The sequence below is a fragment of the Eretmochelys imbricata genome, chromosome 2 (genome assembly GCF_965152235.1).
Source record: "Eretmochelys imbricata isolate rEreImb1 chromosome 2, rEreImb1.hap1, whole genome shotgun sequence".
NCBI classification, from domain to species: Eukaryota; Metazoa; Chordata; order Testudines; family Cheloniidae; genus Eretmochelys; species Eretmochelys imbricata.
In genome coordinates this window covers 189,513,995-189,539,768 of record NC_135573.1, presented here as the reverse complement: position 1 = coordinate 189,539,768, position 25,774 = coordinate 189,513,995, and the positions used below count along the sequence as shown (strand labels likewise).

Below are 25,774 nucleotides of genomic sequence, written 5' to 3'. Positions count from 1 at the left end.
ATTCAGTACATCTAAAAAGACTTGCTGAAAATATCTGACCTCCAGGCCACAAATGCAAGTTCCACTAAAGATCAGGGATTCTTACATATTGAATTTTTTTTTTAAATCGTTTGCAGGACAGTTTCTCCCATTTCTACCAGTTACCAGTTTCCACCATCTGTACATAGTTCATGGCAGTTAATCATGAGTACGCAATATTCCAAATTTCATGTGTGTTGGTTAGTTTTGATTGGACATGCAGATCGCATGGGAGTGTTCTTGTTCTTTAGTTGGAACATTGAGATACCATGTTGATGTACGCTACAACTAGTTTAAAAAATGTGTTCCAATTTTTCATCAAAATTCAGCTGGGGAAGGTGATAATTTCATCCCATGTTTTGACCATTTCTAATGGTCACTATAGATAAGGCTACAGTAGTGTTATGCAGGAAGTTGCTAATGACAGCAAGTGAGTCTTTGATCCTGAAACAGTCACAGACCTTGTTAGTCAATGGGTACGCCAAGCCCTCTTTCAGGGCCACTGGAAGGAACCCTTTAAGCCTCCTTTCTGTAATAAAGACAGCTGAAAACAATGGAAGAGCTGCCCAAGGCACACGGCAGGACAGCAATAAGCCATGTGGGCTAAGGAGTTTCCCTAATTGTGAAGACAGGAACTAGAAGTTTGAGTTTGCAATCTTCCTTTGAGAAGGCTGAGAGAAGCAGGTAGGAGAAGGACTCTGAGAGGAAGCAGATCAATGGAGCCTCTTGGGGCACATTGCTCACTGGAGTAGCACACCAGGGATTTTTGAGCAAGAAAACTGCCTGCCGCTGTTTGTTTCTGCTGTGTTCAGGGAAGCAGGACTTCGTGTACATTTTTAATAAATAAAAGGTTACACCACGAGTCTACCTGACTTGCCTCACAGTTCAGTGTGAGCCATACCTTTGACCTCCCCCTCCACCCCTAGGTGCAATTTCAAGTGATAGTCCCAGCAACTGCACTTCTTTCAGGGTGGAATCCCATGATTCAACCCACTTTCAGCAGCCTCATTGGCCTGTTATGTTTCCTTAGCAGGATCAGCTGGGTTTGGTACCTGTTTGAGACCTCCCTTCAGGAGATGAGATCAGTATGAAAATATAGTGTGACTCAGAGCAGTTTCCTCAAAACAAAGTGTTATTTATTTATCCATAGGAACATAGCAACCAGAGAAAAGGGGTTAAAACAGCAAAAGCCTACATGCGTATTGTCCTCTTCTTTGAGTAGTGTTGGTCACGGAGTCACCAGGCGATGCTCTGGAACTACTCCACACGAAGCCAGTCAGGACTCTGGGGGAGCCTCCTCTCTGTGAGCAGACTGTCTCCACGGCAAGAAGCTTACACAGCTTTGACCTTCCTGGGTCCGACCTTGGAGCATTCGGCATCCCCTTCTCACACCGTGCGCTTCTCACAGCGAGGCCGCACAGGCGGGGTTCCTGGGGAAGCCGGTGGGCCCTGCACCCTAATTCCGCAGTCAGATGTGACTCTCAGCCAGCCAGTAAAACAGAAGGTTTATTAGACAACAGGAACACAGTCTAAAACAGAGCTTGTAGGTACAGAAACGGGACTTCTAAGTCAGGTCCATCTCGGGGCCTCTCTTTCCCCAGCCAGCTCCAAACTGAAACTCTCCAGCCCCTCCTCTGGCCTTTGTCTCTTTCCCGAGCCAGGAGGTCACTTGATCTCTTTGTTCTCCAACACCTTCAGTTTGCATCTTTGCAGAGAAGGGGCCCAGGCCATCAGTTGCCAGGAGACAGGGTGTCGGCCATTCTCTGTGAAGACACCGTCACACTGGCCCTCTAGGGCTCTGCAACGATCACACACCCTTATCCCACCACCTAGATACTTAAGAAGGGCATAGGGGAAAACTGAGGCACCCACACAGTATTCGGAGAAAACATTAAGAACATTCCCACTTCGTCACAGTGTCCCTATAGGTGCTTCACTGTAAGCATTGTTATGGGTGCTGTAAGGGTGTGTGTGTCCCCACACTGTCAGCCAGAGAATTTCAATAACAATCCATCCCGCCTGCACCTGCATGGCTCCTCTCCAGCCATGAGACCAGCCAGTGCGTGTGGGCATTCCCCCCTTAGTTCCTTGTCAACCACCCTAGGCTAGAGATGGAGCTAAGAGCTGGCCAATCACAGATCATTAACTCCTTTAGTTTTGTCGATTTTTGCTTCTCTTGAAGCCTCTTTTCTTTTATTACTTATTTGTTTTAAGCTGGCCGTGCCCCCCCCCCCAAAAAAAAAGGAAGGAGAAAAAGAAAAAATTAGAAAAGGTTTGCTTCCTGCAAACCTGGTGGGGGGACCCTACCTAGACAAGGGTATGCCTGGCTCCCCAGGCTTCAAAAACTGTCTTAGCTGCAAAGATTCCATCCCAGTAAGAGATGGACATTCACAGTATTCGCTGCCTCAGGGAGAAGCACAATCCACAAAAGTGTGATTGATGCCAGCAGCTAATACCAAAGTCCAGGAAGGACAGAGAGTTAAGGCTAAAACTCCTGCTCATGGAGTCAGCCTTGCAACCCCTGGAGTCCCAGTGAGAATTATCATTGCAACCTTCCAAGTTGAAAGCAGGTGATCCCAAAGAGATGAGCCACTCACTAAAGACCTCTAAGAAAAGTCTGTGAGTCCCTCTAGTGAGCCCAGATTGAGCTGGAAACAATCTCTGGCTCTTCAGTATCTTTGGTACTGATGGTGCCAAAGCTGCCTAGAGTCAGTACCCAGTGCACACATGCTATCAAGTCGACAAAGCCAGTCAACTGCCCAAAGACCCGATGCTCAAGGGGAAGGAGTTCTGGTACACTGGGGGCGTGAGACATAGATGTTCATTGACTACATTGACTAGGTCATTGGCACCAGCACTGACCTCGGTGCACCTGGCACCAATGGACCTCTCAGCACTGACAGCCATTGGCACCGGTGCTGGTACCACCTGCACCGACAGACTAGAGGTGCACATCAGACTTCTCGGTCTGTGATGCATCGGACTTGCCCCTTCTCATTACCGGGGCTCCAGTACCAAGCTCACCAGGAATAGTGGTCACAATGGCATCCCCATGCCATGCACCGCCTCTCTCCTCTTCAGACTCAGTAAGCGAGAGGACTTGGGTTCTCACTGCTCGTTCCACCCACCATACAGGTCACAATCTCACCATGGGCACCAAGCGTACCAGCCCAGCCCTCAACCTCTATGGTTTGGGCAGCCATAGTTCCAGCTGCCAGCACCCTACCCACAGTGGCCATACTGGGACCCCTGGAAAACCCAGAGAAAACAAGCCTTACAGCCCTAGCGAGGTATATCGGCAGGCAAGGCAGCACCCTCCTTCACTAGCACCTTCAAAGGTGTCGGACCCTCCTGAGCTATTGGGGGAAGGAACAGAAACAGAAGCAGAAAAGGGAGATGTTCCTCCAGCTCATCACCTGTCGAGGCGGTGATTGCCCCCCACCCCTGCCATCCTTGGTGGATGACTTTAAATCATTCCAGGACCTAGCCCAAAGAGTGGCTGAAGCCCAGCAAGTGCAGCTACATGAAGTAACTGAACCCCATTGTAAACTGGTGGGTATTCTCCACTTTTTCACCTCTACCAAATTGGCTCTCCCAGTTAACAAGGTGCTTCTAGACCCTGCTAGGGTCATATGGCAGACCCCTGCGTCCATCCCACCAACATGCAAACGGGTGGACTATGTGCCAGTAAAGGGCACAGAATTTTTGTTTTCCCACTGTCTCCAAATTCCATCATCATGGATGCGGTTAAATCTAGGGGTTGCCAGTACCAACTTAAATCCATGCCCTGTGACCACAATGGGAAGTGCTTGGACCTGTTTGGCAGGAAAGCCTATTCTTCAGCCACCCTTCAGTTTCAGGTAGCAAATTACCAGGCCTTGTTGGCCAATTGTGACTATCAGAACTATGCAAAGTTAATTCCTTTATTGACCAACTCCCAGATGCTTACAAGGACCAGTTCATGGCCATTATTAATGCGGGCCGGCTGGTGGCAAAAAAATCTCTCCAATGCACACTGGATATGGCAGCACACCCAGTTTCCATGGCTGTGGTTATAGGAGGGCCTCTTGGCTCCATTTGTCCAGCTTCCCTAAGGAGGTCCAAACTATAGTAGAGGACCTCTCCTTTTGAGGGAATGAAGTTGTTCACCAAGAAGACAGACGCGCCTCTTCACACGTTAAACGATTCTTGGGTGACTCTTCGGTCCCTGGGGATACACACACCAGCCTACAAGAGGAAATATAGCCCTCAGCCACAGTTCAAGCCCCAGTCATCACAGTACACGTCTCAGTACCCATTGCAGAGATCGTACTAGACATAGAGAAAGAAATATAAATTCTCTAAGCATAAACAATCAGGGCCACAACTGTCTTCGTCTCAACTCTCAACTTTGAAGCGATAGTTTTAATCGGTTGGTTGAGGCACCGGTAGAACACTCTTCTCGTCAGCACATTCTGAAAAAGCCCACTCCTCCTTTCGGAGACTGCCTTACTCCATTCCGCAGTACCTGGAAACAGATAACCTCCAACAAGTGGGTGCTGGAAATCATCCGGAGTTGATATGCCATCCACTTCTCCTCCCTTCCACCTCCCAAACACCCTTCCCCATCCCTCTTCAGGAACCCTTCTCACGAAAGTCTACTACGTTACACTGAGGAGATGGTTCACCTCTTAAGAGCTACAGAGCCTGTGCCCATACATTTCAGGGGCAAAGGCTTTTACTCTTGTTACCAAAGAAAAAGGGAGGCTGGAGACCCATACTGGACCTCAGAAAGCTCAACAGATATGTGAAAACACAGAAATTAAGGTTAGTCATCCTATCAACCATCATCCCGACTTTAGAAAAAGAAGGTTGATTCTCGGCCCTCGACCTGCAAGATGCTTTCACATCTCCATTATCCCGAGGCACAGGTGTTACCTCAGATTCACATTGGGCCAGGACCACTACCAGTAAAGAATACTCCCTTTTGGTGTCTCATTGGCCCCCAGGGTATTCTCTAAAGTCCTTTTGGTAGTGGTGGCCCACTTACACTCTCAAGATATTATGATTTTTCCTTACCTGGATGATTGCCTTCTCAGGGCATGATCCTTCATGGAGGCCCAACAGACACTCAAGCCATACATCACCTATTTTTGAGTCTGAACCTACAGGTCAGTGAACAAAAATCAACCTCAACACCGGTTCAAAGGCTAGAGTTCATTTCAGGCGAGGGCACTCCTGCCACATTACAGATTTCTCAGTCTCTGATTGTTGATAGAGACAGTACAATGCAGCCCTCAGATCTTGGCCAGTCATTGCCTTCAACTTCTGGAGCACATGGCCATGGGCACTTCGGTCATTGCTTATGGAAAGTTACGCATGAGATGCCTCCAAGCATGGTTTGGTTCGGTGTACAGACCAAACAGACAATATAAGGAAGCTCCTATCAGTGCCCTCTAGAGTCAAACAATCCTTAGACTGGTGGAAGGCCCAGTGAATGTTTGCACAGGGATCCCATTTGCTTAGTCTTCCCCATCCCTTCTCCTGACCACCGATGCATCCCTCATGGGTGGGGAGCTCATCTCAATGGTCGCACAGTGCAGGGAAAAATGGTCCCAATCAGAGACGTGCCTGCACATCAACCTGCTTGAGTGCAGAGCCGTATGAAATGTGTGCGCTCACTTCCTCCTGCTGATCAAGGACACACATAGGAAGGTCATGATGGACAACATGGCCTGCATGTACTATATAAACTGGCAGGGAGGCGCTAGGTCTCATTCCCTGTGCACAGAAGCAAGGAAATTATGGAACTGGTGCATCTCCCACAACATCCTAATATCAGCGGCCTACTTACCAGGAGTACACAACACCATGGCCGACAGTCTTAGCCACAAGTTCCCATTCGACCACAAATGGGAAATAGAGCCAACAACTCTACATGGCATATTCCGGCAATGGAGGACACTGGTAATAGACTTATTTGCTTCTTACCAGAAAAAGAAACATCTGCAGTGCTGCTCCAGAGCAAGGATCATATGTCATTCCAAGTGAGACATTCTTCTCCTTCCTTGGGACAGGGGCTTTCTTTACTCCATTCCCTGTTCCCTCTAAAGGTCCTGCTGAAGAGAAAAAGAGAAAAAGCAAGCACCATTCTGATTGCCCCCACCTGCCCAGACAGACGTTGTACCCAGTCACAGATGGCTTTATGGCCACTGATGACCCTGCCAATCTTGTCACAGAATGAGGGTCATGCCTCCACCCGAGTCTCTAGGTTCTGCATCTCAAAGCCTGGCTCCTTCGTGGGTTCCAGCACATAGCAGCATCTTGTTCTGAGGAGGTAAAGAAGTACTGTTGCGTAGTAGAAAGGATGCTGCTAGTCGCACATAACTACCGAAATGGAATAGATTCCAGATATGGTGCCAGCCCATGTGTGTCACCCCTGATTCGGCCAACCTACTGGTCATCCTTGGCTACCTGTTATCCTTAAAGAAGTCTGGTATCTCTATTAACTTACTGAAGGTTTACTTGGCGTCAGTCACAACCTTGCACCAGCAGGTGGAAGGCTACTCAATCTTCTCCCACTCAACTATGAAGAGGTTCCTTAAAGGAAACCTCTTCCCACAACCTAGGGCTTCCACTACGCAATGGGACCACAACCTAGTGTTAAAGGGCCTAACCAGACTGCTATTTGAACCCATGGCCACTTGTTCGTTAATTCGCTTTTCCATGAAGATGGCATTCCTCATTGCCATTACCTCTGCAAGAAGGATAGGGGATATGGTGGCCTTGATGGCACATCCCATGTTTACTGTGTTCTTCCCTGGCAAGGTCACACTCAGACCACATCCAAAGTTCATTCCAAAAGTGACTTCTACATTTCACGTGAATCAACTTATTCAGTTCCCAACATTTTATCCAAAACCTCATAAGAATAATTGAGAGGTCATCCTCTCACGCTAGATGTGAGAAGAGCCTTTTATTTGGACAGGACAGAGTTCTTTAGAAAATCTCCAAGAGTCTTCCTCTCCGTTGTGGATAGATCGAAGGGTGCAGCGATCAGCTCAGTGACTCTCCCAGTGGGCCTCTGGCTGTATTAAACTCTGCTAGTAATTGGGGGGGGTAACACCCCATCCTCAAGACACATGCACTCCACAAGGTCAGTTTCCTCGTCAATTGCCTTTTTTAAGCTATGTGGGCATCTGCACATGACTTTGCAGATCACTATGCCATACTGGGGGATTCGGCTTTGGATGCCCAATTCACGGCCTCAGTACTGTCATCTATATCAGACTCGACTCTGAAGTCCCAGCCTCCAGCAGTGGGTGCTGCTCGGGAGTCACCTGCAGTGAAGCACTCACTGGGACACTACTCGAAGAAGAAGTTACTCACCCTGTGCAGTAATGATGGTTCTTCAAGATGTGTGTCCCTATGGATGCTCCACGACCCACCCACCTGCCCTCTGTTTCAGAGTTCCCCTACTGACTCTGCTGTAGAGAAGGAACCGAGGAGGGAATGCCTGCGCACAGCGGCTGGGCTAGTGGCTGGAGGGGAGCCGTGCATGTGTAGGTGGGACAAACCACTATTGAAATTCTCTGAGTGACAGCACGGAGGCGCACACACATCTACAGTGGAGCACCTATAAGGATACTTACAGTGGGGCACCCGTCGGGACAGATATCTGAAAGAACCATCATTACTGCACAAGGTGAGTAACTTCTTCTTCCCCAAAGCTTAGCATTTCCCTCGAGGTAGGTAGCTCCCACTTATCCCACATACCCCTCTTGCTTCAGGTTTCCATCTGCTTATGGGCAGTCCCTGCCCCTCTTTCTCTGCTTCTGGGGATGCTCTTTTAACAGTTCTCAAGTTCTTTAAGATTTTCTTCCCCTCTTCCAAACTGGGAGATTGCTATGTTCTTCTAGAGACCAGACTTCAAAGGCTTTGACGGCTGTACTGTCAGTTGAGTACCAGTGATCAGGCTATCTAATGGCCACTTGACTTTGATTCTGCAAATAGGGAAAAACCACTTAAGACTGTTTGAACCTCTCATTAACCTTTGGCAAGCAACACCCTAACCATCAAACAGAGTCACATAATATTCTTGAAAAAATACAGGTGTCTCTCACTTTCTTCACAAGTTGTTTCATCGATTTCTCCTCCTAATGGAAACAGGCCCCAAATATTGACTAACACTCAGACAAAAAGAGGCAACAATAGATTGATGAATACACATAAATCTTGGAGTTAGGTTTCTGGTACAAATAGTTGCATTTTGAAGCTCAAATACTCTTTTCATTAATACCAAGTGTAACAGTCAGATCTAGTTAGGATTAGATAAAATAAATGGTGTATATATTTGAAGGTACAGCAAACAAAGCAGAAAACAAAAATTTTTAAACAATAACTGCTTAATGGGACATCCGCGGAAAGATCGTTCAAGCTAATTTATCAATTTAGCTACATGAATAGGCCAATTAACCCAATTCAAACCATGTCTGAAACCTGCTTGCTATCTAACTCCCCCTCAGATCATGTGTGTGGGGGTGTCCTTCCCCTTGGAGGAAATATTTCCCCATACTGCTATTGGCCCTATTTCATGTGTGGGCACCATGCCTCTGGGATTCCTCAGGGAGCCCATTCGTGTGTGACTTGTGCTAAATCCTTTTACAAGTGGAAAACACACTGTTAACAATATCAGAACATCTACTGTTCTATCAAGAACAAAGGGAAATTCACCACTCTGCATAGTTTCAGTAACTCTCTATCTAAATCATGATTCTAATCTGTTTCCTCCTTTGACTCATGAACCACATTTCCATAAATCACCTTTGATCTTCTACTCTAAGCAGCATCTCAGCATAAAAAGCTTGGGAATTGCTGACTGCTCGATGTTACCTGCTATGTTATATTAACGGCCCTCTGTACGGTTTGTCTGTATGGTACTGAAGTGTGACTGAATGGCTGCTGAACTTCAGGATCTCCACTGAAAATAAGATATGTGTCCATGAAGCTGTCCCAGTAAGAAAAAAATTAATATTAAATGAATTGTTACAATAGCATTGATCAATTCAAAGGGTGTTTAGTCTTGCAGTCATTAATAGCTTCATGCTAGGAATTGTACTCTTTGTTCAATGAATGAACTAACAGCTTAATGAAGAATTGTGGCTTTAAGCCACTGTCCTCGTCGGCAGTGTTGAGCGACAGTTGTGCACTGGCAGCTGCTCCCTCCTGCAAGTTCTTGACTCTGCAATGATTCATGACCTCTGGGTGAAAGTTTTAATGCTGCTAAGAAGCTGACAGCTCTAATCATTCTCTAATGGACCCAATCAACCACAAGGGTCCTCGTTGTCCTCATTGCTCACTGCATAGACAACGATTGTAATAAACAAATGTCCTGAACCATCATCAAGGCCACTTGTCTTAGGAGCCTACATTTTGTACCACTGTCTTTTACCCCACAAAATTCACTTTCCATTGCAGCCCATCATCAGAATAATGAAACATGCTTTGCATTTATAGAACACTTCATGGGCCAGATCCAGTATAAGTTTCACCTCCCTGTGCCAGGCTAGCCCCATGTGCTGGAACGGACTTCAGACCATGTTGCTACTCTCTGCCCTCTATCAAGGGTTCAGGGTTAGAGGACAGCTTTGAAATCTGCCAGCATCTCCACAGGAAACCCACGCACAACAGCTGTTGAGGAGATGTACTGTACCTGTGTATTCCCCAACTGTCCTGGCCTCAAACATTCTCTGGCCAGTGACAAATGCTTTTTAGGCTGTGCTGTCCCCCTGAAGTGGGAAGTTTATCATCATCACAATCTGCCCTCCCACAGCAGACGTTCTGTCTCAGCGGCTTTATTCATGGGAACAAACTGACTTCTGGCCTAGGCAGGATTTAACCCTGCACCGTCAAATCATGATTCAGAGTCTGAGTTCAGACTAGAACTCAAAATTTGCTTATTTGAAACTCTTCACTGCTGAACCTCCAGTACACAGTATTTGGCTGGAAACGGAGCTTGAACAGGCTTTGTTCCGTCTTCAAATCCCTCCTTAAAACTTTCCTTTGCCATGGTGCAAGGTACAAAAAACTTGGCAATGTTTACGCAGATTATATGCTGACACTACTGCAGATCATTCTGACTAGTATTGTATCTTTGTTTCTTTGTGCTTCCCCATTTGTCTGTATCCAGTTGTTGTCTCTTGTCTTATACTTTGATTGTAAACTCTTTGGGGAAGGAACCATTTTTTTGTTCTGTGTCTGTACAGCACCTAGCACAATGGTGTCCTGGTCCAAGTCTTGAGCTCCTAGGCACTGCCGCATACAAATAATAACTGATAATTGAGGCCCTACTTCATTTGTGATATTGCAGAAATTGTGGCTCCCGCAATATTAGGCTTCCACTGAAATTTTAATTTTAATTAGCTTACTTTGCACAGTCCACAATTTTGTATATATTTTGAGTATGCAATTAGTACTGCACTAACAATCAAAACGTATAAAATGTAAAAAGCTAAAGTGACTGGACTCGATTTCTACAGCAGTTGTGTTGACTTTTCGTCTTCTGAATTTGATATTGTACCAGTCAGGTTTTTTTTTTTTAATGAATGTAATATAGTTGCAGCAAAATGTCTGGTTATAAAAAAAAAATTTACGTAATACTTGAGTGTTTATATCATTCCAGCCAGGGATACCAGAATGGGGTGGGGAGGAGGCATGGCCCTGCCACTCCCCAGGCAGGTGGAGGGTCTGCGGCTTCCCGGCCTGGCTCCGGCTTCTGGCTTGGCCAGGGGTGGGACCTCAAGGGGAAGAGAAGAGGCAAGGGAGGGGCCACGGAAGGGGCAGGGGGCCCTGCCCCTCCCCACTTTTGGGATGGCTCTGCCGCCCTTGCCAGCAAATTTTTCTTAAACAAATAGGTCTACTCTGGCTTTTCCAAATTACCACTATGAATAAAGGTGTATTATTACTTTTCCGTGATTTTCCATGTCTTGTTCACAACTCAGCCACAATTATTTGAAGATCATACCACAATTCAAGTAGGGTCTTACTAATAATAATCATGTAAGGTAAATTCTCTTTGGACGAGAAATTAAACAAGAAATTCTGTGAGGAGTTCGACTGGCAGTATTTCATAATTTCTTCTTCCAGATGGAAGCTCAGAAGCTTGTGAAAATGGAAAATGATGGTGGGAAAGTTAAACAAGCAAGTTTTATTCAAGTTTGGCTTCTGAAATTAGCAAAAGCTCAGTTGTTTCCTATTTTGTTCAACTGGGGCACTAATCCTCACTCAAAATGCTATCATAATATTTCTAGTTTAATTTTGGGGGGGGGGGAGGGTTGTGAAAAATATTTTCCATTCTTTAGTTCTTTATTCAGTCATGCCATTTGATCCATTCTACTTTTAAAAGAAAGAAAAGCAAAACAATCTGAACACTCTTATATGGCCGAGAAAGAGTTATGTACATGATGCAAACCGTAGGAACAACCTTGCTCAATGAGTGATGGACTGCCACCTAGTGAGGCTAGATAAATATACAGAATTATATTCTGTAAATTAATGGAACACCACTGACCTCTATAGGCCACAGTCTTCACTGGTGTAACTCTGGTGTTCTCAATGGAGTGATACCAGGGATGAATTTGGACCATTGACTTCAGTGGAGTAAAAAGAACGAGGAATACTTGTGGCACCTTAGAGACTAGCAAATGTATTTGGGCATAAGTTTTCGTGGGCTAAAGCCCACTTCATCAGATGCAAAATACAGTAGGAAGATAGATAGATATACACACATACATATAGAGAACATGAAAAAATGGGTGTTGCCATATCAACGAAACTAATCAATTAAGGTGGGCTATTATCAGCAGGAGGAAAAAAAAACATTTGTAGTGATAATCAGGATGGCTCATTTCAAACAGTTGACAAGAAGGTATAAGTAACAGTAGGGGGAAAATTAGCATGGGGAAATAGTTTTTACTTTGTGTAATGACCCATCCACTCCCAGTCTTTATCCAAGCCTAATTTAATGGTGTCCAGTTTGCAAATTAATTCCAGTTCTGCAGTTTCTTGTTGGAGTCTGTTTTTGAAGGTTTTTTTGTTGAAGAATCGTGACTTTTAGGTCTGTAATTGAATGACCAGGGAGGTTGAAGTGTTCTCCGACTTTTTTTGAATGTTATAATTCTTGATGCCTGATTTGTGTCCATTTATTCTTTTGCATAGAGACGGTCCGGTTTGGCCAATGTACATGGCAGAGGGGCACTTCTGGCACATGATGGCATATATCACATTGGTAGATGTGCAGGTGAATGGTGTGGCTGATGTAATTAGGTCCAGTGGTGTCCCTTGAATAGATATGTGGACAGAATTGGCAACAGGCTTTCTTGCAAGGATAGGTTCCTGGGTTAGTGTTTTTGTTGTGTGGTTGCTGGTGAGTATTTGCTTCAGGTTGGGGGGCTGTCTGTAAGCAAGGAGTAGCATCACGTAACTGAGGTGAGAAGATGGCCAATGAGTCAACTTGTGCTGTGACAAATATAGTGGGAAAGGCGTCAAGTCAGGTGTAAGCTGTCAGAAAATGAGTAAACATGGCATAGTGTATCTGGCACTTAATTGATGCTCAATGGGTGGGCAGAATTAGTTGCACTTACCAGTTAAATTGCAAAGCAAGTTGAGGAGAGGGCCAAGTGAGACAATGTACAAGGCCAGTAGCCACAAATAGCAAGGACCTCAACGGAATAGTAAAAAGTGTGTGTTTGGTCAGGGGATGGAACATGCCTTCACATGTTGCCCCCGTCGTTTAATGTATAGTCCAAAGAGCCAGTAAAGAGTGTGGGATTAATGGATTAATTAGGGAACTTTAATATCATGGCACAAATGCTGACAGCAGAGTCTTAGCCACTTATAGCAAAGACAGAAGAATGATTTTTGCTGTGGCAAATTGTTTAAGGATGTCTATGCTGCAAAACTAGAAGTCACGGGAGGAGACTGAGCAAAGGAAAACTCTAGGCTGAGTATAATGGAAAATAGCCCACAAGGAGGTGGTGGAAGCCGCATTCCTTGATCTCATTAAAACTCGACTGGGCAAAGTACTATAGAATATACTGGAGGGAGAAGTGTTACATTGGCTGAGAGCTGGACTAGCCAACCTAATAGATCTTTTCCTTCTCTAATTTACTTAGGCACAGCTTTGGAGGGGGCAGCAGTAGGCCAAGGAACTACAGGAAAACATGAATCATAATTCTACACCTGACAAGACATTTTGAGTTTATGTAACTTGCTTGTATAATGCATGTTGTTTGTAACACACTGGGGTGCAGATGGTGTGACCTAGTGGTCGGAACAGGAGTCTGGCCTAGTTATTGGAGCAGAATCAGAAAGCAGAACCAGAGGTGTGGACAGGGGACAAGGCAGTGATCAGATCCAGGAATCAGGAGTTCTGAGGAAGGCAGGGACTAGGGCAGGAGCAGGGACAGGCACTGGTTAGAGCAAGGGGTCCAGGTCCTGGGGGCGGTGCCCTAGAGGGGCAGCACTGTCAGGAACTCAGATGGCTCCTTGCATGGTCGCCTAGCAACCCAATGAGCTTGGCTGGGCCCAATGAACTCTCAGTGAGTGACTGTGCTCCCTGATTGGACAGAAGAGCCACCAGATCCCTATTTAAGCCTGGTAGCAACAGCAGCACAGTGTTTGCTCAGTGCGTTCCATGCCTGCAGCTGTGTAAGACCTGCTTCTTGTACCAGCCCTTGCAGTTGGGTGACAGTAGAATCCAAGCCTCGGTCCAGGTTCTAGGCTGGCGGGGGGGGCGGGGACAGGAGGCTCTGCACAGTGCTCTCGCCCACAGGCACCACCAGGAACCAGCCAATGGGAGTGTGGAGCTGGTGCTTGGGGCAGGAGCAGCTCACGGAGCCCCACATCCCCCCCCCCCCCCCCCCGTCCCCAGCAGCCAGACCTGCTGTCCGCTTCTGGGGCACAGCGCGGTGCCAGGACAGGTAGAGACTAGCCTGCCTGAGACCCGCAGCACCGCCGACTGAACTTTTAACAGCCAGGTTAGCAGTGCTGACCGGAGCCAGCAGGGTCCTTTTCAACCAGGTGTTCTGGGCAAAAACTGGACACCTGGTCACCCTAATGTCTATACTGATAAATGCTGTGTCTTCCACTAAATATCTAAGTATCTTGGAGACCTTGTCCGCTTTGTTGTTGTGCTCAGTTTTGTTTAGGGGTATGCAGACAATGGACTGGATTCTACTGTCACCCAACTGTAACTTGATTGATTTCAGTAAGATCATATCGTGGTTCATATTACCATAAGTGAGAGAAGAATCTTGCCTATTCAATATAGTTCATCACTTTACCCCTCACTGTGGATTTTCTCACTCTTACTGTGGGGGAAGCAGGCCTTGGAAGTAAGGGAAAGTTTTGGGACAAGGTTTGAGCTTGATTCTGGCCTGTCCAGACTTCCTGGCAAGTCACTTCAATCTGTCAGTGCTTCTGTTTCCCATCCTTAAAAATGGAGCTAGGCAAAGGGTAGGAGAAAGGAATCATTGCTATCTTCTCTATTTAGTCTTTGGGGCAGGAACTATCCCTTACTGATGTATGTACACTGGGGCTGCAGTCTTGATCAAGGCCTCTAGATGGTGCTGTGTTAAAGTAATAAAGATAATCAATTTTGGCCCACAGTAAATGAAAAGAGCCTACTGCAGGAGGCAAGGGTGGAAGGAGTACTACGGTAATTACTTGTCTCCGTGTTGTGCTGTTTCAGAGAATATTTTAATAACAGGTTTTTTCCGTCTTGCCACAGAAACAGCACGTATAATTCTTCGACCTTGGATGACTCAGAAGAATTGCAAGTGGCCCAAGACTCTGAGATATGTTTGCTGAAGTCAGGAGAACTGATGTAAGCAGAACAGCTTCATTACCGCCCGGTTTAAAGAAAAACTGCCAAATCGGCATCTTGGATATCATCTTGGTCGACTCTCACTGACTTCAGTGGGAGCAGACCGTATGCATGTGAGGGCAGGACTTGGCCCTAAGAACAGCATCATGGGGATATACCTTGGTTAAATAGTGGGTATGAGGGTGATAAGGAGAGAATCAGCTTGCCCTCCTGCCTGCCCATCCGATTGGGCCAGAAAAATCTTCCCTCCCACTATTGCTAGAGTTCAGGGGGAACTGAGACCCTGTAAACAGAAATTGGAGAGAGGCTTTTAGCACTTCAATACCTGGAGGAAGATATTGCTCAATGCTCAATTAATCGTCCGTGTTTGGTGGGCCTTTGCGGGAGGAGCTTATTTCCCACCAGCCACCTCTACCCAAAATGATTCTGGCATAGCTACTGCTGTCCATGGCTTCGGTCCTGATGGGTATGTATATGTCACAATAGGAGTAAATCTTCAAAAAAGCCCCAACCCAGCCAGCACTTGTGTGCCCACAACCCCCTGCACACACACGACTCGAGTGCTAACATTTACATGCAGGGGCGATAGAGTGTGTCACTTGCACAGCAGCTAATAAAATTGATATGCACAAAACCCATCGTTCTTATCCCCACCCGTAGATGCCCCTTTTTGAAAATTTGGCTCAGCTGTGAGAAAGGTTTATACTTTGACTACAATAAGGTGATTTGGTCTGTGCTGGGATTTTGTTGTGGTCTTTCTGAGAGCCCAAGCAACAGCAGCTGTAACAAAATACACACCCAAACAACAGATTGAGGGGTGGGGGTAAGAAATGTTACCAGCTACTTAAAATTGAGGGTCGTCTGAGTTTAGTACTGTAGTTGTTTCACCTTAGGTAAGAACTAACATGAATAAAGCTAAACATTTCTCATTGGCCTAGGAACAGCAGTTATCATTATCATTTATTAAAACTCAGCATTTGCCAACGGATGGCTGAGATACCACAGTGATCCCCATACTTAAAGTTGGAAATAACTATGGGAATTGTGTGATAGCTGCTGGCAAGTGCTGATTTTTGATGGCGGACAATGAATTTATTACAGTGTATCATAATACCAGAGATCACAGTTAGTTCTTTGCTTAGATGATTTCTCTTGATTCTAAATAATGATATATCAGACCAACTCCAATGGAGATACTGGGGACTTGATCCTCCTCAGCCAGTTAATTGGTGAAGCTTCATTGAAGACCATGAGCTGAGGATCTAATTACATAGATGTGAAATATATCACTATAGAGAGGCAGTCTGACAAAATGTTAAAGGGCTGAACTTCCCAAGGTCCTAAAGAGAATTCAGTTTTAATCTTAGGTTCCAAAAGTTGATACTTATGTAGTTTGCTTGTCCACTGACAATGTGAGCGTCAGGGTTAATTATCCCAAAAGCCCCAGGACAGAGCACACTGTGACATTTAGTAGAACAGCTGCTCATGTTCACTTGCTCTGTAAATCTCCCTAAACATCCATTTCTCAGTATGAGTGATGTTAGTATGGTAAGTGACGTTGGCTTACATATAAAGGAGACAGCAGAGGGCAGCAGTCTTTTTCATGACATCTCCATTACAAACATGAAGTCATATACTCACTGATCAAGAGAAACGACGGTGTTAGGTGACACTGAAGTCAAGTATCTGTATCACACTCAATATTACTTCTTTTTAACTACACTGAAATAAATGAATGAGTGAAGTCGCTGAATGCCAGCAGCAATAGAAAGCACTAGACTGTGATAATCTGGTCCTTGCTTTCATCCATAGCTGCATCTTCTAGACATTCCCCCAAAGTCACTGCGGAGTCTGCAGGAAGTAGGTCTGGCAAAGGAAAATAAAATATCTGCGTCCACTGTTCAGATGTCTTCACAATCTAACTTGATCCTCTCCAATGGTTATGTTTGTCTTTCAGGATAAAATTACCCCTTACAGTTGAAGAGATTTTAAATTTTGGGGAAGACAACAGGGAGCTGTTCGTTAAGTCCAGCACCTACAGCACCATCCCTATCACTGTGACAGAGACTGGCCTTACAATCAGCTGGGTGTTTTCATCAGACCCAAAGAGCATAGCATTCAGCGTTGTCTACCAAGAGTCAGAAGAAGCAACACTGGATCAGTGCAAAGTAAGGCAGTTATTTCAGGATGGGATTTTTTTCCTCACTGAGCTACCTCAGGAATTGCATTTCACCACATGAGGTGAATGAGTTTGTCTGGAGGAACCAGCAAGCTTACTTACCATGGCCCCAACAAATGTCACTGGAAGTTGCATCGCTGTAGTAACAAATATGAAACTGTCAAAATGTCTCGTCAGGAGACATGTTCCTTGTCCAAAGTCCATTGCACTGTTCCGGTGGGAAGAAGTACACCTTTAATTATTTAATGTTGCCTGGGGAAATAGGGTGACATTGCACTGACTGGCACTTTAGCTTCTGGTGTTTGTATTTAAAGTTAAATCACTGTCACTAAGCTAAACAATCAGCTCCTTCAGCTCCAACCTGCAAAATCTGTGTAGTGTTTAGTTTTTTTCCTTACATCTAATGCAAAAGATAAATATTATTTGTAAATAGCATAAGGCTCAATCCGGCAGGGCTCTTAAACACAGGCCATCCGTCGAAAGATGAAGTAGTCAATAGGGCTACTCACAGATTTAAAATTAAGCGTGTGCTTCAGTGCTTTGCTGGATACGACCCAAAGTGCTCAACCTTTTGCAGGATCAGTGCAGAAAGCCCCACACTACATTCCTGATTCACACTGCATGTGTCTTTTATAGGAAAAAAGGGGCTGTGTTAACCTTTGTTAAGCTAACTTATGTTAACTAACCTGTGTTAAAATTGTAGTGAAAACAAAGCAGTTGTAGTTTTAACCCTTGTTACTGGGGAGACCTAAGGTTTCCCATGACCAGCTAACACTGATTAAGGCCATGTCTTTACGTACAGCACTGCAGCAGCAGTGTATTACCAGTTCCCTGAGCCAGCCAGTGAAGCTTGTTTTTCTCTTAAGTTTATTTGGATCATTCTTCTTGTTTAATACATAGCTGGGGATAAGGATACGTCAGCAGTGGAAAAAATGTAGGCCCCGTTCAGCTTAATACTGAAGCACATGCTTAATGTCATCGAAGGTCCACTGAAGTTAAACGTGTCCTTAAGTGCGTTTCTGAATGGGCCCATAAAGCTTGTTACCGGACGTTAATCCCACCAACTGTGAAGTAAGAAATCTACAGGTTGAAACAATCCATTTTGCTTGTACGTGAAATGCTCTTTCACCAAGTTACCAGAATTTTTTCAAATCAGTTATCGGTACAAGTCCATTTTCCATTACACGGTGAGAGGGATAAATGGAATATCTCAGCAGTTTCCTGCTTGGAAAGTTAAAGTTCTCCTGATGATTGATTGAAGCACGACAGTACAGTTTGAGATATTAGGCTTCCCATAGTATCACCTACAGAAATGTTCTCCCTTTTCAATAGCATGGCAACCGCCAGCAAAAGACTCAGAAACGCGAACTTTTCTTAGGAAAACCTTCCATTTCAAATATATTTTGATGGGGGATTTGTGGCTTTGTTTTTTTAATGCAGTATGTTTCACTGAGCAAAAACAATGGGCATTTTTTTGGATAAAATACGAATAAAACATTCAGTTGGTGCTGCATTAAATGTGCAGTAATTTAAAAGGCCAAATTAAACTATACACCATTGGAACTAATTTAGTACCCCCCCCCCGCAGTGTTGGTTTCACAAGTCCACACATGAGAGCTTTGAACTGAGTAGAGGGAGGTCAGGTCAGATCAGGCGTAGCTGTGGCTTTGTTCGTGGGAACAAATGTCTCACCCCTTTCCACAGATGTCATGGGCCTGTTTCTCCTCTCTGACCAGTGCAGATTGGGAGTGTGGAAGTCAAGGGACTATACTGGTGTAAACCTGTTGTATGGGAGAGAAGAATCAGGCCACAGCTGTTTATGTGGCTTGACTGTTCTTTTTATAAGTTTTGTTTTTAATTATAGAAATATTAATGAGTAGCACTTATGTATCTTTGAAGTGTTTTTATACATATTAAATATTCAATGAAAGCTTATAACCAAGGGTATGTCTACACTGCACACCCTTTACAGCGGTGTATAGAGTGCATACACTGCATGCCCCCTAGCCCAGGTATAAATAGTAGTATAGATTTTGATGAACTACTTAGGTGAGTAGAGTACGGACATGACAGAACGTTAGGGTGTATACCCTACCCGGCTCTCTACACTCCCCTGTCTACATGGCTATTTTTAGCAGTGAAATGTCCCGCTGCCTCCCCAGCTGCCAGATCCTTTCACGGCTGTATGTACACTTCAGCATGGACACAGCCTGCTTTTCACCACAGTGTGTAGCTACACGTTCCTTACACACCACCACCATCACTGGTGTGCATTGTAGATCTACTCCACATGCAGATGTCAGAAGAAGGTTGTCACAGGGAGACAGTTTAAATATGACCTGACGTTCACTCGCAAGAATAGATAATGCAAACCAAGAGAAATACATACACACAAGGAGGCCCTCTTGTTGCCCCCAGGAAGGTATAAGTCTAAATATCTCTTCCAAACCTAGAGTAAAGGTAGAGCTTTGAAACAAAGTTCTGTTTTGATTTTTCAATTCCAGGTACTTATTCCTATGACCCGCTGCAACTCTCATAAGGAAACTATCAGAGGGCAGGTGAAAGCGAGAAACTGTGGTATCTACATACTGATATTTGACAACACCTTCTCTAGGTAGGTAGAGTCTGAGTGTAGAGATTGAAATAAGCAGTGTTTCATCATGAATCCCATGCACTGCTACAAACTAGGGACCAAATGGCTAGGCAGCAGTTCTGCAGAAAAGGATCTAGGGGTTACAGTGGATGAGAAGCTGGATATGAGTCAACAGTGTGCCCTTGTTGCCAAGAAGGCTAACGGCATTTTGGGCTGTATAAGTAGGGGCATTGCCAGCAGATTGAGGGATGTGATCGTTCCCCTCTATTCGACATTGGTGAGGCCTCATCTGGAGTACTGTGTCCAGTTTTGGGCCCGAAACTACAAGAAGGATGTAGAAAAATTGGAAAGGGCAACAAAAATGATTAGGGGACTGGAACACATGACTTATGAGGAGAGGCTGAGGGAACTGGGATTGTTTAGTCTGCAGAAGAGAAGAATAAGGGGGGATTTGATAGCTGCTTTCAACTATCTGAAAGGGGGTTCCAAAGACAATGGATCTAGACTGTTCTCAGTGGTAGCTGATGACAGAACAAGAAGTAATGGTCTCAAGTTGCAGTGGGGGAGGTTTAGGTTGGATATTAGGAAAAACGTTTTCACTGGGAGGGTGGTGAAACACTGGTATAGGTTACCTAGGGAGGTGGTGGAATCTCCTTCCTTTGAGGTTTTTAAGGTCAGGCTTGACAAAGCCGTGGTTGGGATGATTTAGTTGGGGATTGGTCCTGCTTTGAGCAGGGGGTTGGACTAGATGACCTCCTGAGGTCCCTTCCAACCCTGATATTCTATTCTATTTTCTACTTGTAGACTTTAATAGACTGGCTAGTAAAAAAAAAGAGGTCAAAAATTGGTTCAGTGGCCTGAGTTTCAGATTTTATTAAAGATAGTTTCCTGTGATTCTGTAACATTGTTCCATCCTTTGATGCTCTTGATCTCTGAGACAGTAAACAACAGAAACTTACTACATGATTATTTACAACCAGTTCAGAGTCAGGATTGTCTTCTTGTAGTTAATCCTCCTACTGCATCCAATCCTGCATCCAATCCTAACTCACACAAAACTTCTTGAAGTCCAATAGATGTTTTGCCTGAGTAGGGACTGCAGGGTTTGACCAGCTATTATGATCTTAGTTTTACTTGAGTTAGACTAACATGATCTTCTGTTTGTTTTGTACAGGTTTATCTCAAAAAAAGTATTTTATCACTTCACTGTTGAACACCCTGTGATCTACGATGGAAGTGATTTTCCATAGCCTTGAATATATGGTGTCCTTTTTAAATTATATTTTTAAGAAACACTATTATTTATATGTATGTAAGCACTAAAAATATCATTGTTTTTACACCTCCTTAAGCTATGCAGTAGTCACAAAACAAAGCACTTACAATGTGTTTACACAAAAGAAAGAAACCCTTCACAGGAACACTAATGGTTCAGTACTGTGTAGAGATTGCTCAAAAGCCATGTTGTTAGGTAGAATTGGTCAAAAAAAATTTCTTCAACATTTTTTTCAACGAAAATTTGGTTTTTGACATTTTTGTAAAGAAAAATTAGTTGGTTGAAAACTGGAAAATATTATTTTGTTGAAAAGCTTATATTTTTTTCTTGGAAATTTTTGATAAAAATAAAAATAAAAAATTGAAATTTTCAGTTGGGGAAAAAACATTTTCTGACCAGCTCAAAATGATAAAAAACTATAAAAAAATGCAACTATGCAATACGCTAGACGTTACAGATAGGTATCATTAAAGGATTGTTCTTACCTTTTTTCAGACTTGTAAGCAACAAATAATACTTTTTAGATATTCAGTTTTGGTTTAAAATGTCTAACAGGGTTTTAAAAAATGCTCTGACATTTAATGTCCATTACAAAAAAAGAAAAAAAAAAGCTGCAACAGTTGTAAAATGAAGGATTATTTCTTCCACACTTGACCGCCCTTCTCTGTAAGTAGACCCACTGAAATCAATGGGAGCTCTTGCAGAGTTAGGTTTCTCTCAGAGCAACTTACCGTATCACAATCTGGTGTATAACTGGCAGAAAAATCCAGCAGTTCTAATGTGTGACACTAAAGAAAGGGAAAGGGCCATGTTCCTTTTTTCTGAGTTGGCTCTTTTAAACCACAGCGATAACACAAAAATAAAAACTCGAAGGATACAAATGACGAGAATGATTCCTTTCTATAGACTGAGTGGAAGGTCGCAATTGGTGAGCGTCATTAGGTTTGATCCAGTCTGGATAAGTCCACCCAAAACTGGATGCATATCCAAACCTACTGAGGTCCTCATCCTTCTCCCCTATGCTCCTATCCTTCTCTCTCCTGGTACCAACCCAGTCAGGTCACTTTCCTTTGCCCTTCCTTTCTCTGCTGGGCCCAAGGTGGCTCCTTTATTAAAATCTTATGCACTTGTGGGCCAGGCTGGTTAAAAGTTTTCAGTCAAAATTGGTTTTGGTGGAAAATTGGGTTTTTTTATTTTAAATAAAAAGCTGCATAGATTTAAAATTTAAGGGGTTATTTGTGGTTTTGAGTTTGTTTGATTTTTTTACAAAAACTGGAAAAACAAAAGATTTTGGGGTGTCAATTGAAAAGTTCTTAGGTTATAAACAGAAAGTTGAATTTATTTGTGGGGGTGGACATTTTCCAACCAGATCTCCTCATGAGTGAGACAAATCTCAGAATGGACTGGATATCCCTCACCCAAATAGCCTGGGAGTGTGAGACCATGACAGATTTCAATGCAGCAATTGATGGAAGCCCAGCAGAGCCTGCCAGGAATTTGACAGCTCCCTGATGGGAATAGCAGCTGATGTAGGGGGCCCTGTGAGGAGTTAAAAGAGAGAAAAGAAACCTGGGGGTGGGAACAGAAAACAGTGGGAATCCAGGGCCCAAGGTACAGCTGAAGGCCGCCAATCCCTATTGCTGAGGTCATTATTGCTATTGTAAACGGCAATGAAAGGGGATGGATGTTGTTTACGGGTGATGCGCTTTTTAATTGGTCTATACAGGGAATTTCTAGACCATAAATGCCCTCGCTATGGCCCCAATCCAAAGCCCACTGAAATAAATTTTAATTTTAATTGATTTCAACAGGCTTTGGATTGGGCCCTATGTTAACCTGCCAGGACCCTGACTCCTCTCAAGGCATGCCATTTAGTTGACAATCCAGTTAGTCTTTCTTATTATATTAGTACTACTTGTAAAGTTCCGTGGGAAGATGCAGGGTCCTTTTCTTGTTAGGAACAGAGAGGTCAGAGACCCTCACAACTGAGCTCTATAATGCTGAAAATACGATTAAATTAAAAAGATTCTAATCAACATGGAATTGAGATTAAAGTGAGTAGCACATAAGCAATAAACAAATTATGCACTGGCAATTTCATTATTTACCAGCATATTATTTTAGTGCTTTGGTTATGTTTTATTCTTATTTAGGCAATGAGAGTTTATTTAATGTTTAAAAGTGGAATACTATGTACCATACACTATGCAATATAATGGATGTTTAACTGAAGTCCACTGCAATTTTCCTTAAACTTTTAGGTGTGATTTTAAAAGCATCTTGCTACTGTTTAGCTAGAATACTAATTTCACTAAGATATTTTTCTTAAAATGCCAAACATAAGTTAAAGGGACACTGTCAAGTGTTAGGCCAAACTGTGATTTGTAATATGTTATGAATAATCTGAGAGAGGGTGGCCTCTGGATTTACTTTTTCTCTGTCTCTTTTTTAAAAATCTATCACTCTGTTGCAAAGATTTTTTTTTAAAAAAATATGCTGTTCACGTAGGACCCAGAGTAGCTTTGCTTCTGCAAAAAACAGTAGTGCAACCTCAAATATTCAAAAACATGAATTTGCCCCGCCACCCCAAAATGTAGAGATTTATAAGCCGATTGTGAGATTTTTTAAATAATAAATGTTGGGCTTTTTATTTTACCTTTTTTGCTTTTGAGTCTTTAGGGTGCATTTGCATCACATTTTCACACTTTTCTCTGCAAGCATCAGGGTAGAAAGTTACTTATTGAAAAAAGAACACTGAGATTCTCCTGCAACCCCATGACTCCAGCAGCTGGGGCTTAGTGAAAAACACTAAAAACTGTAAGTGCTGGCAACACTGAAGAACAGCATCCAGCATCAAAAGCACACGTTTATTATCAGAGCTGTGCTGAGGTTGGTGAGTTATGTTATCAATAAAGCTGAGACATAAACGAGGTAAGACATGTAGCAGTTGTACGACATCAGAAATGCAGCGGGGGAGGGGTTGCTTTTTTTTTTTTTAAAGTGTTTTCCAGTTGAAAAAAATTGAAAAAAGGCAATATCCCAGAACTTCACCCTAGTGGGCTGTTATGCTGACTGGGGAGCAGCTGAGTATGCCCTGTGCTCTGGCCACACCCCACACATCAAATGGAGATGTGGCTAAGAGGGGATGGCAGCTACACAACAGCCACCTGGGCAATCCCCAGCTGCTCCAGTTGGCTGGCTTTGTAGCCCCTTTGATCTCTGGAGCATTTCAGAGGCAAAAAAAAAAGGCTATTTTTAAGCCAATGCGAGGGATTTACAAATAATGTATTTAGAAACAGGAGATTTATACTGTTAACGTTGGATGAAATATTCTTAATTAATGATTATGGTGTGGTTTAAACTGAACAGGAATCCATCCATGCAATCCAATAGACTGGAGTGTTTCTACATATCAAGCCAAGGTGCTGTGTGACAACCTGTTAACCTACCTGGTTTTCCATTTGAACATTAATAAATGGAGGCAAAGCAGCCCCGAATGGACAATACAGCAAACAAATAGTCCAGAAGGATGTTATAAGAACAGCCATCATTCAAGTGTCATAAGCCGCAATTCAACTTATGGACATGCTTAACTTTCAAGTTATTGGGATGGCTCGTCAACTTAAAGTGAAGCACACGCTCATGTGCTTTGCTGAAATTGGTCTTTTAAGAACTGACCATCAGCAGCCATGGAAATAAGACAAAAGACACATTTTAATCTGTAATGAAATTAAATTAAAAGTGAGTGGTACTTTTGTTACACAGAGGGTACACATTATAGCACAGCAGAAGCCAGTTACCCAACAACACAACGCCCATTACTGGGCTCAAGGATTTACACATATTTAGGTAGCGGTAACAGTGATGTGCAGTCAGGTGTGTTTGCTGGGAGTCAGAGGATGTGGCTAATGATTCTCTCCCATCAGAGTTTACCCTGCGTAGGGTAGAATTTAATTGTTTTTTGTCTTTTTGTTTTTTTCATTGCTTGACAGTGTTCCTTTACACTTCTATAAGTGTTACTGAAAATTGGTTCATGAAAACTTACTGACATGTATTGCATAAAAAGAGTTTACAGCTTTGTAAAATGACGAAGTTGTAAAGCTGCAATACATGACTTGACTTGGTTTTGTTTTAAAATTGAACTTGCACTATAGTTTTAATAATGCTCAATGAAATTTACTGTAATTTCTTCAGAAATATCTTTTGGTCATAACTGCCAAAGAATTGCACAATGGATTTGCACCAAGTTCAACTTAACTTTCACAGAGGAATAAAGCTTTTTTGAATATTGACGTCTGTACATTTATGGGGATGTAGACGGCTTTGTACTGGAATATTTCTTGATGCTTTTTATTTTTACTCAGGAATTCAATAAATAAAATTCTGTATCATTTAGAGTGAGCATCCTTGGTTTTTTCTTGAAAATGAGAAATTGAAATACTGCACAATCAGGTTTTAAGCAAGAAAAAAATTAAGAAAAATCTTGAGGCTTGCTTGTATCATGCCAATAAAGTAATCGGGTGAAATTCACACCTCTGCAAATGCTTACATGATGCATAGACTTTGTTCTGGTTCTTTGCACAGAGGTGAATTTAACCCATAATGAGTTGCATTGAATTCAGATTATATACAGTAAGGACCCAGAAGTCAAATTTCTAGTGAGCAAATTGTTATTGGGAGGAGGAGGGGGGAATGTCTGTTCTTTGCTAGATCAATGAGAAGACTTAATGCCCCGTGGGCCATAATCAGCATTCATCGACACCTGGACAAACTGAGTCAATGGAAAACACATAGGTGTAATCAAGGTCAGAATTTGGCCCATCGGGCCAAGTTCCTCTCTGGTAT

The 25,774-nt window shown here is 43.5% G+C and overlaps 1 protein-coding gene across 3 annotated transcripts in view; it reads left to right on the top strand.

The window, feature by feature from the left end:
* FYCO1 (FYVE and coiled-coil domain autophagy adaptor 1) overlaps positions 1-25,324 on the top strand; it is a 76,004-nt gene extending 50,680 nt beyond the window's left edge. For all 3 annotated transcript variants that reach the window (XM_077811146.1, XM_077811147.1, XM_077811145.1), the window contains 4 exons: positions 14,786-14,881; positions 16,839-17,049; positions 19,565-19,674; positions 20,828-25,324. In XM_077811146.1, coding sequence (XP_077667272.1) covers positions 14,786-14,881; positions 16,839-17,049; positions 19,565-19,674; positions 20,828-20,903 — 493 coding nt within the window. In that variant the 3' untranslated portion in view covers positions 20,904-25,324. The remainder of the gene's footprint in view (positions 1-14,785; positions 14,882-16,838; positions 17,050-19,564; positions 19,675-20,827) is intronic.
* Positions 25,325-25,774: the final 450 nt, after the last annotated feature.